Here is a 16,290-nt window from a genome sequence, read left to right as displayed (position 1 = left end):
GTGTGTGTGTGTGTAAAGGCTGGTATCACCTGCATTTGAACTCAGCTGAACGAATCCCACTCTGGCAACACACCCACCTCCCCCGCGGTCTGTAGTAGTTTAGCCGTCTCTTACCTCTGCTGTGAATCTTTCTCCAGTCGTTATAATGAAGCGGAGCTCAACCGGTGGTACTCCATTGACTCCCATTATGTCCTTCCATTCAAAAGCCCAGACAGCAATGTGCCCGGCTGCGGATAATACAATTAAACGAATTTGTAATCAAGTATATTTTCTAATGGAAAGTGAAGAGAGGATGCCCAGAGAGGTGAACAACAACAGGTAAGATGAGTCATCCTCCGCTGAAGTCACTGCCGGGCATTTTGCATGCAGGATCGCAGCGCGCAGACATCCACATCTAAACGTGATACGTCACGTACTCCTCACTGTGATTCATGCTGTTTCTTGCATGATCACCGTGGTGATGACACTCAGTGTCACATCGGTCTCTTTCTAAGTGAATCAGAGTTGTTGTTTTTCTGTTTTTTTTATGGGAACATGTAGAACACCTAAAATCGATAGGCGTTAGTTGTTAACATATTTGCAATAAAGTTTTCAACACTGCATTTGTATTCGATCATTTAGCTGCCGTGAATGTGTCTCGTATTTAGCCCGTTATTCTTATTTTTATGATTTAAATAGTCTTGCGCTTTCTTGTTCATTTCTTGCTTTTTTTTTTTTTCTTTCTACTGTATAAATGATCAGTTTAACCTACAATGTGGTTCATTTGATTTGGTCTGTCGTACGGGAGCGCAGGTTTAGTGTTACCTATGACAATGAAAGTAGATTAAAAAAAAAACCCGCGACTGGACGCGAAGCACCGTGCGACATGCCAGCAGCAAAAGAAGAGAGTCGGGTAGGAAAAAAAAAATAACAACTCCTTCTCCCCGCAGCATTTCAACAGCCTCTCCATGCAGATTCAGACGCTGCCAAATCCAGAACTAAAGCACCGGGGCTGTTTATAACAAAAGATAATCAGATAATCATCGTGGAGGACGGAGGATTTCGGCACAGAATAAAGTATCACCTCCTGCTGATGCTCGGGCGGCACAGTAATTCCCCAACTTTATGAACACGCGAATTAATTTTCAAAGAAATGTCCCAACACCGCCTTCATAGCTTCTACTACAGACGGAGGAACCTCCGGGGCTCCTGAAAGTTACCTAACTGTGACTGCCCACTGCATCACTTTGAAGTGGGAGATAAAAAAAAAATTTAAAAAAAAATTAAAAAAAGTTCAGTTTTGAAGGCACTCCCTCCCTTTCATGACAGAGCATCAGAGAGATGCCGGCTTGTTGATGGCCTTTATGTTTTCGAATGTGGTCTTTAATGTGGCCTACACACATGTTTTATGTTTATGTTCTTCTCAGGCACAATTTTTGTTAACGCAAACAGTTCTAAAAAAGCATGTTGAAATTGGCAAAGCCCTTCTCCGACATTCTACCAAGAAGATGCCCAACTCAACCAAACCGTAAAATACACTTGTCAATCGGCTCCATCGACCAAGCATGCGAGCGCGCGGGGATTCCTTCCATGCTTTTATTCCATATATCACATAAATCTGAAGAGATATGGATGTAAACTACAACCTCACCGGTTGGTAGAGGCAAATCGGTGCTCGAGGAAAGACTCTTATGTAACGTCGAAATCTGTGCGAGGCTCCTATAAATGTGTTGGTCTTTTAAAAGACTCGCAGGGATTGCACGCGCAGAAATAAATCAGGCGACGGTGTGACAACGGAAGCGATTGGTGCGAGAGTCACACTTGCCAAGTGTGCGTCAGGCCTGTGGGGAGGGACGCGTCCTTCTGAAGACCTTGCCACGCTTGATCAATATATATATATATATATATATATCCCCTCCGGTGTGAACTACAAAAGGCTCACGGTGTTTGAGAAAAACGGTCAGCGCACATTGCTCCTTAAGGATTATGTGTCATTTGGCCTTTAAGATGCACGTGTACTTTATCAGTGCACTCAGATGTCATAAACGTAATGCAAAAGGCCCATTAATATGAGCACTGGCAGGCGAGCCCAACGTTTTTCTCTGATTTATCTGTGGTGGTACCGAGAAGAAGAAGAAAAAAAAAAATGAATAGCTTATCCTATTCCAGCACTGCATCCGTCATAATTCTCAAGCTGGCACCTCATTTTCCGTACTTTTAATGGATAGGGAGCTTTATAATTTATCCTCTTCTTAACTGCAACTTTACCTGAATTAAATTTCAGGCACAGTGCGTCGGTTACAACCTTGCTAAGCACCACAATCTGATTTCTCCATTATGTAAGGAACGAGGACCAAATGGGCTGGCTGAGAGAGAGACAAAAGGGGGCCGGAGGACAGCGGAGACGCAGGCGGCGATAACGAGTTTAAAGGAAGTCGGGCGGAGGGAGAGAAAGACAAAGGAGGGGGACGAGGCGCAGAGAGCCGGAGGAGCGGAGACGTGAGCGGCTCTCGACCCTCTCGGTCAGAGGGAATCGTGTCGGAACACGCGGCAGGCCTTTGAACCGGGTCTCGCGCCACATGTTCAAACGGACCGGGCCCGACCGTTCGGCACCGAGCGCGCGGGCAGAGGAAAAAGAAATAAAAGCGCGCGGCTCGACGGGGAGCGTCTCCAGGTTCGGCCGAGGCCGTCGAAGCCTCGCCGCGGCCTGCGGCCTGCGCGTTCCCGGATCGCTCCCTTGGCGGGGGGGGGGGGGGGCGGCGGCGCCTGTCACTCCCCCCCCCCGCCCGCCAAAACTGGAGCTCGTTTGTGGAATACGGTCGACCTTCCTGGCGCAGCTGAGGAGGATGCAGGTCTCGGCAGAGCGCAGGATCAAAGTCTGCACATTTCTCCCGTGTCACACGGCGATAACCCCCTCATTTCTCCTGCCAAGCTGGATTCCACTCGTATTTCACAAGCAAACCCTGGGCTTCGCTCATCTCCTCTGCTCCGCTTCGCGTGAAATAATGACCTGTCTTGGATTGCGGTGCCGTGTGCACTCCTGCCCCGAAATACACCGGCTGCGTTGACAGCATGACTGATACAAAAGTCAGATCTGGTCATGAGGTGGCGGCCTGAGTGTCGAGAGAAGGTTACAAGAGCTTGTAACCGGTAGTGGAAGGTATTTGTATGTATGTACGTGTTGCGTTGGGTGGTGGGTGAAATAACGAAACGGCGGCAGACTGAGCTGCGGTTAAGGGTTCCAGAATAAGATGGAAAATGGTCACGGGTTCGCTTCCCAAACAGGCCCGATAAATGTGATGCAGCTGCTCAGTGGTCAGACTTTGTGGTTCGTGGGCCGTTTCCAGTTAAGAATGAGTGCACATTTTTGTCAAGCAATACATTCCTCCAAAACATCATTCAAATCTCCCCCGGAGGAATAATTATTCCCCGAAAAATGCACTCCGAGGAAAGCTCCATTAAATGTACGAAGCATTAAACTAATCACAGTGAAGTTTTATTGATCTGTAAATTCATTATGTTTTCTTGTACATCTGTTTCTAAATGAAACCCGCTGTGCAGCAAGCACCGTGTGGAGTATGTTATTCTACAAAGATTCAAAGAGGGTTCGCCGTCACGTCCTTATTTCACATCTCGAAATGCAAAATGTGCTTCTTTTAAAATCTTTTTTTTTGTCTTTTGTCCCATGTTAACTTGCGTAAAGGCCAAATGTTGTCTGTGCCCGCGTCTTGTATTTTAGCGATGGAACCTTCAGCTGCTGCCAGGTGTCGGAGCCGTTTTATTTATGCCGTACTCTTGCCGTTTATATTGTTGTTGTCTTTGCAGCAGAATTTGTACTGTGCAGAGGTCAGCACTCGGGAGGGTGGAGACTCTTCCACTGACTCCGCCCGCAAGCGTGACGTTGCTGCCCCAAGATTCAGTTCAGAATAGCTTTCCTTCCTAGACGAGCGTCAGACATGTTCAGTGTTCGTCAGTGGAAGCTCCAGCGTACACCGCCGCTGGTCCGAGGGTTTTCTAAAGAGACGGATTATCCCGAGTTGTCTCCTCTAACTTCCAAACGGAATTATGCAGACAGTATAGACTGGGATTAGTCAGAAGGACTTGAATTATATCTGCTGTGAAGTCTTAGTATCTCATCCCCGCATTCCCCTCCTTCTATTTTAAGCTTTGCTTTGTTTCAACTACTTCTTCTTCTTCTTCTTCTTAAGTACCAACCGATCCACAGTTTTGTTTCATTTCAATAAGGGCACAGCACCACCTAGTGTTGCATCTGTAATGATTGCAAAATAATACATTCAATGCATTATACTATGCAGGTAAATATTTGACAGCCGGACACTGGAAATTAACAGTATGCTTTGCTCTGTAGGGTAAATCATAATGTAATAATATATAATCATAATAATAACAGGTTACTGTATAAGTCAACGGTGAAGCCCTTTCAAATGTGGAATAGAAAGACCTGTGGTAGAAAGCAGATAAGACATTTACTCAACTACTGTTCTTAAGTACAATTGAGGTCAAACTGTACTTTAAATTTTCAGCCCTGCTTCATTTCAGAGGGAAACATTGCACTTTGCAGTCCACTATATGTATTTAAAAGATTTTGTTACTTTTTGGATGAAGATTTGACACAATAGATAATAAACCAAGCTTTTGAACTCCAACACATTAAGATATTAAACCAGTTGTTTCTAACCTGTTTAGCCTCTAATGTCTCCACCAAATAGAGATTTTCCCCTCTAAAACGTCTCACATGGTTTAATTTCTATAAATGTTCAAATGATCCAAAGATCTCATCAAAAGTCCAAAAAGTACTAACATTAACATGCTGCTTACACACTGCTGCTTCAGTGTTAATAATGTATTATAATATATACACCTGATTACTTCGGTCAAACAATGAGACGAGAGATATGACTGGAATAATTTATTTGAAGCGTAACGAATTTTGTAACAGCTTGAAGGGTATACTGCATATTGATCTTCCAAAGAATAACAATCTTTACATACAAGTATTTTAAACCCAACGGGCCTTAGGTAGCAGCGCGAGCCCTCCCAACACTCAGTAATGGTTCCACATCAGGTTTATCTTTAAAGATATGAAATGATCCCGCCATAAAAGAGCAATGACTGATCTGGTCCGTCTCAAGATTGAGGTCCTTTGCAACTGTCCAAGATGATACTGAACATACTCCAACAAACAAAGTCAAATCACGGAGACGGCTGCATCAAATATGTGGTCATTTAGGATGGGAAAGGAAATCTACTTGAACTTTCAGCATTGTCAAATTTTAAGTGCATTTACAAAATGTCTTCGATGACATGGATATTTGAAGACTTCTAAATATGTTTCAAGTCTTTTTTGTTTTTTCTTTTAATAAATGTGAAGAAACTCAACCCGAGGCCTAAAAATACCCAGAAGACCCGAGTAACCCTTTTATGTAACAGAACTACACACTTCACAAGGTGCATTTCAGCAGGCAGTAGTAGACTAACTATAGTCCATTAGAAATGTCAGCTGTAAATCTATAATATATTGTACGTTGACATTTGGAGATAAGATTTCACTTCCGCAGGTTGCGTTTCCCCTCGGCACGAAACCACTTTCCTACTTGAAAATTAAAGACTTCAATAAAAGACGACGCCTCAATTATTTACGACGGCCATTAGCAGTGAAACTGTCAATTAACCGCTCCAAAGAAAAATATTTTCCAACCCTATTGGAGAGTCTTTCCTGAGACCGTCTTACAGAGCCTTTTCCTGACAGCAGTTTTCCTTGTGTGGAAGTCAGTGTATCCTCATGCCCTACACGGTATCTGTATAATGCACTTCTACAGTAACGCCCTTCAAAGAGCCACTGCCTCGCTGCAATAAAGTTACAACAACTAATAAATATTAAGAGTTACGTTTTCATAGGCCTGAGCTTCAGCTGATGTGGGTTCTCGGTGTGAAGGATGTCGCTGTTGTTGCTGTTGTTTAGAAGGACATGATGGTTCTCTGGATGATGTCGGTACATTCGCGCAGCTCGTGCTCTTTGATGGTGAGGGGAGGGGCCAGGCGGATGATGTCACCGTGGGTGGGCTTGGCCAGCAGTCCGTTGTCACGAAGGCGTAAGCACACCTCCCAGGCGTTGTAGTCTAGAGGGAGGGGGAGATGACGGGTGGGGGGTGTTTTAATGCAGCTCAGACGAAGTGACTTCAGGGAATTTTATTTTGACTATCGAATCCCATTTATTGTGTCATTGTGCAGCTAATTTATTCGAGACAAATTTAAGGCGTGCTTCAAAGATGACAATGACTGACTCAATTTCAAAATCCATTTCACGTTGAAACATAACTTCTGTGATACCACAGTTCAACTTGTAAAAGTCTTGATTGTAAAAGTAGACAGACTGTTTCTGCACACACATTCAAATGTCTATTTTAATGTCAGCTTTTTAAAAAAAAAAAAATTTAATGTCTGCTTGGATTTATTTTAAGCTGACAAAGGGATTACTAGCTAGAATTTTTTTTTTTTTACCTTCGTTACTAAATGATAATCACCAACGGGGCTGTTCTTTTAGAAACGGAGCGGGACTGTACCTTTGGTCTCTTTGATGACGACTGCGTTGAGGAGTCCTTTCCCTCGGATTGTTGTCACAATGTCTTTGGGCAGTTTTCTCAGCTCGGCCCGCAGCAGCTCTCCCATCCTTTGAGCATTCTCTGCCAGCTTCTCCTCCTCCATCACCTGCAAATAACAACAACAACAACAACAAAAGGGTGAACTTCAAACATCGTTTATTTTCCCTTTGAAAAGTAAAGCTCACTTTAACTGACCTGAAGTGCTGCGATAGCAACCCGACAGGCCACGGGGTTCCCGCCATACGTTGACCCGTGCTCCCCGGGCTTGATGGTCAGCATTACCTCATCATCACACAGCACGGCAGACACCTGAGGCAGATAAACACAGGTCAGGGAAAGCGAGGGCAAATGTTACATAACAGCTGTGAACTATCGTTTCCAACAGAGCTGGACTCCAAAAGTCCATAAAGTTTGTGACTTTCATAAGAACAAAACAAATCTAGAACGTGACACGAAGCGCTGGTGAACAGCAGAAAAAAAAAAAGATTTTTTTTTTTTTTTTTAAATGCTCACAGGGTAAACTCCTCCAGAAAGAGCTTTGCCCAGAATCACTATGTCTGGTCGAACTTCCTCGTGATCCACAGCCAGCCGCCGGCCGGTGCGTGCCAAGCCTGTCTGCACCTCATCAGCGATCCACAAGACCTGGACGAAACACAAACAACTTTAGTAGCAGTCATCTTAAAACCCCTTTAACATATTTGGTGTTGTCACGGTCAGCACTACAGGTTTATGGATTCATAAATGTGAAAAAAAAAAAAAAAAAAAAATCGATATAGCTGATCTGGCTACTTCCTGAGCCATTCAAAATGAGAGCCTTGACACATTCGGGGATTGTTCAATGCTGTAGATGACGCAGTGTTTTACAGTGCAAACGTAAGACTGATCAGTGGGTTGAGAAAGGACAGTGAAAGTCCATGAAATTGTAAAAACGGAAAGAGTTGGTTTTTTACAGTAACTAATATTTGAATGACACGGAAGTGAGCGTCGGGCTCAGCCGGTAGTGAGCTGGTGTGGCGGGCTGCAGTCTCCGGTGCCCATAGAGCATGCCGGCTACTTGATGTCAACATTCATGTCCTCAGACCAATAAAACGGCATCGAGCACGCTTCAGAAAATAAATCACAATCTGGGCTGTAGTTCGGATTGAAGAGAGCAAGTACCCGCGTTGTCCCATGTTGGCGTGTCAGTAATCCCTCCTGACATTTCCTCTATGCTTCACTGGGTGTTCGTCGTGACTTACATTGTATTTTGTGCAAAGTTCTCGGACTTTTGTCAGGTAACCCGAGTCGGGCACCACCACGCCGGCTTCCCCTTGAATCGGCTCCACCATGAAAGCTGCAACATTCTGGTCTTGAAGGGCTTTCTAGAGAAAACGGGGTAAAAAAAAATAAATAAATAAATACTAGTCAGACATTTTTTTTTTTTATCTGTGTCTGAGACATGTCCGTCAATAAATGCTACTTGAGGAGCAGCAGTTGTCAAGATAGCCTTATCGGGAGACGCGTGCGAGTTCAGTCATTTGGTCCTCACACGCTTTTACCTGCCGCAGGGCCTACTATGCATTAGCACTATGTACTACTGTGCCAACTCGGCGTTTTCACATGATATTGGCCAATTATCATTACAGTGTTAATAAAAACCAAAAACAAACAAAAATACCTCATACTCTTATTGATCTAGTTCTTTATTTTTTTTTTAAAAGAATAAATCCCAAACAGAATTAGAGTAAATTTATGTTTTCAATATGACAAAATATTGATTCTATATCAGAGATGGTAATGTTTACAACAGCAAATCACTATAAACTCACTAATATTTCACCAGAAAGAAAGCTAAAAAAAAATATAATGCTCCTGAAGAGCTCCTGCTTCATTTCAGGAAGAATGAGGAACACGGACATCAGTCATTCCTCCTGTCCTCTGGGCTGGTATTTTTTGGAGACATCTCTATCTGTTCTCCGTGTGCTATCGTCTGAGATTATCACTATAATGAGAAAAGATGGTCCGGCTTGAAAAGGTCAGTCCAACCTTAGATAAATATCTGGGCAGGTTTAGCTGACCCCTTCATTTTTGAGTTAAGGCTCGAGTCCTGGAGAGTTGTGGTATTTATTCACTGATAAATTCGTTAATCTGCACACACTGCACCGCTACGTCGACGGCATACGCACCCTTTTTCCTCTTTAAGTGCACGCTTGTGCGCACACAGCCTTCGCTCTGAGCATAGTTTTCTTCTGTTCATTCAGCCTACCGCTGTGAAAATTCCATTGCCCACCGCACCTACGTGCCATAATGGTAGAGAGAACCCTCCTATATTTACAAAAACAACGATGGTCAACTCGGGTTTGCAGAATCCTCCTGAACGTTTCCCTCTTAAACCCTGTAATTAAGGAAACCGTGAAGATGAGATTGCAACGTGTGCTTCCGGTGCATGTCCTGCGAGTCTGAATTGTTATATCAAAGGGTGGTCTGCAGTTACTGAAACGTGAAACGTCTCCCCGTAATTTTGTTCGTTTACAAGGCACTTTGATAAGCTGGGCTGGACCAAAAGATTTCGAAACGGTGTAGAGCTCCAATGTCATTCCACCGTGCCGTTTCACCAATCATTAGAGGACAGGAAACGTCTCGACGCCATGGGCGAAACCCGTACCTCCAGTGCAGGAATGTCGTTGAATGGGATGAGCTCAAAGCCGGGCATGAAGGGACCGAAACCATCGTAGCTGCTGGGGTCAGTGGAGCTGGAGATGGCTGCCATGGTGCGGCCCCAGAAGTTTCCATCTAATCAACAAGAGTTAAATAAGAGAACGCGTTTGTCTTTCCAAAATATAGATCACTTGAAAGACTAGTGCGGTGTCTGTTTGGCAGTACGATTGGCTGGCTTGTGGTATTGATGCGCGGCTTTCTTGAGAAACAGCTAATGCAAGTTCACACTTGACTAGAAGTCGGGAGGATTGCTGTACATTCTATTTCTAGATGGATCTGGTAATCGGGGCCTATTTTAGTATCGTGTGAATGTTGTCTCTCGGACTAACTTTTTTTTTTTTTTTTTACTTACTTTGAACGACATTAGAAATGTGTTTTCTGTCAGCTTAAGCTCCCTGACAAAATTACCCCATAAAGCAAATTACTTTGACTCCTCTTTTCTTATCAGACAGTCGAAAGGCGACAAATGTTGTTGTTTTTTTTTTTTAAAACAGAAGATGCTAACTTACCAGCAAAAATGATTTTGGCCTGGTTTTTGGGAACCCCCTTCACATTATAGGCCCACTTGCGGGCAAGCTTGCAGGCAGTCTCGCCACCTTCAACCCCTAATTTGTTACAGAAGAAAACCAAAGTCAACAAATCCACTCGTGATATAACCTCTGAAAAAGTCCCGTACGGTCAGCATCAGGAGCTACTGTACCTGTGTTCATGGGTAAAACTTTGTCGTAGCCGAACATGCCGTTGATGAACTCCTCGTAGGCTCCCAGCACATCGTTGTAGAAGGCTCTGGAGGTCAGGGTGAGTTTGGACGCCTGCGCATTGAGTGCGGCGATGATCTTGGGGTGGCAGTGTCCCTGGTTTACTGCACTGTAAGCACTGAGGAAGTCATAATACCGGCTGCCCTCCACGTCCCACACGTAAATGCCTGCAGGACAGGAGAAAACCCAAGTTCCTTGACAGTGTTGTTGGCCAGCGTTGTGCGATGCATATCGCTTAACCGTTACATTAATCACACAGTTTTAGTGGCCAAATAATTGTTATATTAATAGACATTTCCCAGAACTCACCCTCCCCTCTCTCTAGGGCCACAGGCAGGGGGTGGTAGTTATGTGCTCCGTATTTGTCCTCCCGGGCGTAAATCTCCTCCGAGGTGAGCGGGCGTTGTTCTGTCCTCAGTTTGGAGGCAGCAGTGGAGGCGGGACGGGTTCCAGAATGGACGCCCCGACGGAGGACAGGTGCAGCACGGCTCAGGCAGCGGCTGAGCTGGAGAATCATTCCCTTCATGTTGTATGTCTGTATGATTGAGCACGCAGGAGAGAGAGAGAGAGAGAGGAAAAAAAACAAAAAAAAGACAAGTCAGTTGTAGAGCTACAACTGTTTATCAATTATTCAACTGAAAAAGAAAACTCAGCAGCTGTAACACTGCAAAAAAAAAAAGGAAAGAGGACCAGATAAAACACAAGACTCGGACAAAGATGAGACACGACAAACAACCGCTCAATCAAGGTTGCAGTAACGTGGAGACTTGGATTCACACGAGTTTAAGATTTCGTGTCAAAAGAAAAAGAAACCCCCCCCCCAAAAAATTGAAAAGCTGTAGCAGGTACTAATCAAACAACAACCCTGAAGACAAAACTTGCTAAAGAAGGGAAAAGATTTTTTGGGGGTAATTTGACGTGCTCCACAATTGTCCGTCTCAGGTGGTGCCCAAAATGACTTGGGTCCTGCATTTAAGCCTTATAATGGAAGGGTAAACTCTCACATTACAATTCATGTTGAAAACAGAACCCGTATTTTTGGACACCGCGAGACAAAGATTGTATTTCAGTCAAAGGCTTTTCTCTGCATGTTGGTATCTGTAACCATCCAGCAAGCGCACCATTCACCGCGCTTTTTAAATAACCTTGTTAATCCTGTCCAATTGGCAGAAAGGCCGTTACCGAGACGCAAGACTGAAATAAGTGCCCCTTAAAAAAAACGTCCGTGTGGCAGGTTGACCCCAACGTGGCCGATAGACTACAATATTAAGATTCCACAGAGCACACGGGCTTTACAGCCCTGCTGAACAACGCTTCTCTTTCACGTCCAACACAATGGTGGAACAGACCTTGGCTGGCCGTGGGGTTAACAAAAGATAATCCCACAGGCGGCGCGTCAACTCAACTGCGACGTTCCAGACTTTTCTACTAGGTCGCAATCAATAAAAGAAGTTCAAAACGATCTCGTCCCATAAAACCGCTTTTCTTGCCGACTAGATTCTGGTGGAAAGAAGATTGGCCTTCGTGGTCTGGCACGGTCGTAGTTTCCATTAAGAGGCGTTAAAAAAAAGTTGCCCGAGGCAAATTCTCTCACCTGTTTGCCAGCTGCTGCAGAAAAATAAATATTACCTGGTTGGTTTGCCAAAAAAAAAAAAAAAAAAAAAAACTATGACATTGCCAGTATTTAGTTATCAAGTAAATAAATACACAGAGCAAACACAGATCAGTCAGTCCAGTGAACCTGGTGTGGCACTCAGTTACCAATAAAAACTGCTCTTGAGAGATGATAGGTTATTGGGGAGCTGCCTCCAAGGCGGCCACACACCCCCCCCCCCCCAACCTCCCCCTCCCGGGACAGTACAGACAGACAGAAGCTAAATAAAAGACCCACGGTATGAATTTCAATGAGATCACAACGGAAACTGAGCAGCGCTGCCAGTACTAATAAACTATCTATCTATCTACATCCTTTATTATATTATGTAACATTGAACTTAATTTACAGCCCTTTTTTTTGTTGTTTTTTTTGTTTTAAATTACAAAGTAAAACCGTGTCGGGTAGCTGGTTAAAATACGACACCGTTCAGCCACTCGTCGTGAAATAAATAAAAGCACGCGTCTTTTCTCATCAACACAGCTGTCGAAGATCAACGCTAACCACAACATCGGTGTTTCCTGTTCATTGTACTGTTAGCAGGCTAACTTTAGCACCTACCAACTGTCAAGGGTTGTGTTTTTTTTTTTTTTTTTTTTTTTTTTCATTTCACTGCCATATAAAGCAAATTCTTTAAAAAAAAAAAAAAAATTAAAAAAAAGGAGAAACGAAAGGATATCAAACGGTACCGGGAAGAAGTGATGCGTGGTTCCTACCTTCTGGAGACGAGTGCCACCTTTCCTCTCCGGTGTTTGGTACGGACGGTGCCGGTGCGGCCTAATATGCCTATCGGGCTCGTGCTTGTGCGTGACTGCGTCACAGGGGGCACGCTCTCAAAGTTGGATCACCGGGAGGGACGCTCCGCCTGTGATTGGTTGTTCCGTTGTGGGTGGGTCGGGGTCAGGGTCGGGATGGAAACGGGGGAGTGCTTGACTGACAGTGAAACAACCAATCACAGCACAGTAATTTTTTTTTTTTTTTTTTTTTTTTTTTTTTTTTTTTTTTTTTTAGACAACGTGCCTTTCCTCCGGCTGCTGCGATCACGCCTCCATGCTGCAACTTTTTCCACTTATTGCAGGCGTCGAGGCAAAAAAACTGAGTATACGTGCATTTATGTCTGTGGTAGTAGTGAAATTAGGTCTGTGATAAAAAACTTTTTCATGTCACCAACAATTGTGTCCAAAGAAATGTTTGCACTTTATAGTGTAATCAGTCGTGACATATACGTGATTACAAGCAAATCTATAATATTGTTTCCGATGTGTATGTTTAAGACCTTTGTTTATATCTGGACGCAAAACTGTAATTACCATGACTTACCAGTTAACATGTATAAAAAAAAAATAAAGAAATGTGTCTTTTCCCTACATTATCTCTGCTCTGTGCACTAGATTGTAAATAAGTCTGTTCTTTTTGTGAGTTTAAGTATTTGTAAGGCAGCCTATAACCCACAAATGACAATTTTGCACTTGCCAGAAAGTGATTGCTGCATCCACCTTGACACTGAGAGGTTATTTATGCCTACAAATATTGACATTTCCATTCGTGAGGGTTATATTTAGAAAGTTACAGCTTTCCCGGTCCTTTAAAGGGATAACTTGTACGTCGGTAACACGGGGTTGTGAATGAACTCACTTGAGAGCTCGACAGGCTGCCTTACATTAACGCGCATGCGCTTTTGAGAATTTCGTCATGGCTGCCACGGGCTGGCCGGGCTGCGCAAACAGCTTGAAAGGTGTCATTTTGGACATGTGTGGAGTTTTATACGACAGCGGCGGCGAGGGCGGCGACGGAGTTGCCATTTCTGGCTCGATCGGAGCTGTGGAAAAGTGAGTGAATGATTTTTTTACGAGTCTTATTTAAATTAGTGTTTGAGGTTGGCGTGCGCTGTGTGCGCGGCTGTCGGAGCTCGGCGGCGGAAAGTCTGCATTCGCGCTGTCGACGTATGCATAGCAGCAGTCACGCGTGAATGCGTTTAAGAGCCTTTGCTGTTTTATTTGGACAGCGTGAGAGCTGTTAAGATGCACTTGGCTGTGTGCTGCGTTGCCGGTCTGACCGCCCTGACCCTGTCGACAGGCTCAAGGCATCTGACCTGCAGCTGCGCTTCTGCACCAATGAGACCCAGGCCACCAGAGAGACGTTCGTAGCCAAGCTGCAGAGACTGGGCTTTGACATCTCCGTGTCTGAGGTCTTCCCTCCTGCTCCTGCAGCCGTAGCGGTCCTGAAGGAGAGGGGTTTACGGCCTCACCTGCTGGTGCATGAAGGTAATTCGATTTACACCTCCAGAGCAAACAAGTTTGTTCTCGGGATCCAGCTGCAGTAAACGCTTTCTAAAATCGAATAACTGAACGATGAAGAAACGGTTGACGTCTCTGCAAACCCTGCGCTCACGTGTACAATATCAAAAAAAAAAAAAAAAAAAAAAGTGTGACACAGCAAAGCGGTACATAAATCAAACTGTAAATCTGCCAGATTTATTTGGCACTTTTACGCGTTAAATTGAAAACTGTGTGTTTACTCGTATGCAGGACTTCTCCCAGAGTTTGACAGCGTTGACAAAAACAACCCAAACTGCGTGATCATTGGAGATGCCGCGGAAAATTTTTCCTACCAGAACTTGAACGAGGCATTCAGGGTCCTTATAGACCTGGAGAAACCGGTGCTGTTGTCTCTGGGCCAAGGGTAAGAGAACATTACTAGTCAGTAGTCATTACTGTACTGTTTATTCCAGGTAATGCACGCACAATGAAATCCCAAATATTTTTTGTTTGTGATGTGATTCTCTTTCCATAGGAGGTACTACAAGGAGACGGATGGTTTGAAACTTGATGTCGGGGTTTACATGAAGGCTCTGGAGGTATAACGGGGTGCATAATGTGCACTGATTTATTTATGAAGAATTGATAACGCCAGTTCTGTTTACGTGAACAGCTACTTATTAATGTAAACCGTTGGTTCCCTCCAGTATGCCTGTGATTTGAAGGGTGAAGTCATTGGAAAGCCATCCTCAATGTTCTTCCAGAGTGTTCTCAATGACATGGGGCTTCAACCACATGAGGTATGCAACTATAGATGACACTGCATATATTCAGGGTACAAGTTAGGACAGGTAAGTGTACTGCTTGTTGTGCAGTAATGAAGATTATTATGTATGTTGCGCCTACAAATCCCCAAAAACAAACAAAAAAGCATTCTGGTAGCCTGGTGGCTATCGACATATAAAACGACACAAACCTGAGGACTAACAAGATCAAATAGCGATTATATTTATTGACCCAAAACTTGACTAAGACTACAAGAGTCCTTCCAAAAAAGAGGAAAAGATTCCAGGTCAGTCACACATTGGGCTGCAGAACCCAGAGATTCTCCCCTTAAACTAAACTAAACTAAACCTTAAACTAAGGCAGTTAAACAAAAAGATCAAAAACAGGACAGCCAAACCTCCCTCCTCAAAAGAGCAAAAACTGGGTGTGCATAACAATGAAAATGGTTCTTGTGTGCTTCGACCCTGTTTTTGCCTTTTAATTGGATTGGGAAGTAAATCAGGGAACTCAGAGTTGCATTTATTTATTGTTTGGGGTGGTTTTCAGCGGAACAGTTCATACACAGTAGAAGGTTTTCCCGCTGGTTTTGCAGCACTCCCCATTCATTGCCGCCAACTGTCGGTACCTCCTCTGTAGTGTATTTACCTTTCGCACATGAAACCAATTAGCTGAACACGTTCTCTTCTTGTTAAATGATGTATTTGGAACAGAAAGGCGTGTTGGAGCCTATCGCAGAGGACAGCCAAGACTTCGCCTGTTTGGTTGGTATGTTGTGTGTTTGGGGCCTGCTCATCTCAGTGTATCCCAAGTCAACCATCCCTACAAGGTTTCTCAGCTTATCTATCTCTGGATCCTGCAGTTCGCAGTCAAATAAAGTTGGGTTCATCTCAGTCTGAGCCTCACTGCATTCTATGAATTTCCTTTTTCTTTTGGCTGACACATGGATATGTCCTCAGCTAGATCTGCTGCCCTCTCCAGAGCTTTCAGTGACTCACCCAGGCTTTTGTGTGTGCGTTTCTTTCCTGAAGTGGAAATTCCTTCTTTGTTGAGTCACGCGCTTTTTGACCACTGTCATTCCTGTCGTTCTTTTATGCAATGCTCAAGAATACCTCCACAAATCAGAAGTCTGATTCACGTCGCAACACAATCTGGCACACCCCTGTTCGACGCGCTCTCTATATCAGCTCAGAATTTCACCCCAAGTCGATCTTCTTCCTGCTTTTTGTGACCGCTGCTTTGATCAAATTGACTTTGAGATCCAGTGGTTCTACTTCACCAAGCACGCGGAACAGGTTTGGGGTTTCGCTGTGAACGTGCCCTCTACACTCCGTTAGGAGTCCTTGGCCATCTCTCCTTACACCTGACACACTGACGGGAAACTCTCTCCTGTTGCAGCGCTTAAAACTAGCTCAACTACTTGCAGTTTATCGAGAATGTTGCAGCTTCTTCGGTCCTTACGCCCTCATCTATTTTTACTTTCATAGTTTCGTATATCTCCAGAGGATCTCTGATTTCTTTTGTTGTAGATTGCTGTT

The 16,290-nt window shown here is 44.1% G+C and overlaps 2 protein-coding genes across 5 annotated transcripts in view; one reads left to right on the top strand and one right to left on the bottom strand.

Moving 5' to 3' along the window:
• Positions 1 to 4,894: 4,894 nt before the first annotated feature.
• Positions 4,895 to 12,531, bottom strand: oat (ornithine aminotransferase). Of its 2 annotated transcripts, none has more exons than XM_069160399.1 (10): positions 12,428 to 12,531; positions 10,367 to 10,592; positions 10,000 to 10,224; positions 9,809 to 9,904; positions 9,247 to 9,374; positions 7,841 to 7,963; positions 7,116 to 7,244; positions 6,798 to 6,911; positions 6,564 to 6,708; positions 4,895 to 6,119 (listed from the first exon to the last, which is right to left on the bottom strand). In XM_069160399.1, exons 2-10 carry the CDS (start codon positions 10,581 to 10,583, stop codon positions 5,959 to 5,961), a joined length of 1,338 nt encoding a protein of 445 aa, XP_069016500.1. In that variant the 5' UTR covers positions 10,584 to 10,592; positions 12,428 to 12,531; the 3' UTR covers positions 4,895 to 5,958. The 2 variants fall into 2 exon arrangements, with proteins under 2 accessions (XP_069016500.1, XP_069016501.1); XM_069160400.1 differs by having other exon boundaries at positions 12,401 to 12,477.
• An 839-nt stretch (positions 12,532 to 13,370) lies between these two features.
• lhpp (phospholysine phosphohistidine inorganic pyrophosphate phosphatase) overlaps positions 13,371 to 16,290 on the top strand; it is a 43,220-nt gene continuing 40,300 nt past the window's right edge. For all 3 annotated transcript variants that reach the window (XM_069160398.1, XM_069160396.1, XM_069160397.1), the window contains exons 1-5: positions 13,371 to 13,540; positions 13,788 to 13,975; positions 14,240 to 14,393; positions 14,505 to 14,568; positions 14,677 to 14,769. In XM_069160398.1, coding sequence (XP_069016499.1) covers positions 13,404 to 13,540; positions 13,788 to 13,975; positions 14,240 to 14,393; positions 14,505 to 14,568; positions 14,677 to 14,769 — 636 coding nt within the window. In that variant the 5' untranslated portion in view covers positions 13,371 to 13,403. The remainder of the gene's footprint in view (positions 13,541 to 13,787; positions 13,976 to 14,239; positions 14,394 to 14,504; positions 14,569 to 14,676; positions 14,770 to 16,290) is intronic.

Source organism: Embiotoca jacksoni, unplaced genomic scaffold, assembly GCF_022577435.1.
Source record: "Embiotoca jacksoni isolate LCO1_2020_lvr unplaced genomic scaffold, fEmbJac1.0.p SCAF_26, whole genome shotgun sequence".
Classification (NCBI taxonomy): Eukaryota; Metazoa; Chordata; class Actinopteri; family Embiotocidae; genus Embiotoca; species Embiotoca jacksoni.
The sequence above is the reverse complement of the archived record's forward strand: the minus strand, read 5'-3'. Positions and strand labels throughout refer to the sequence as shown.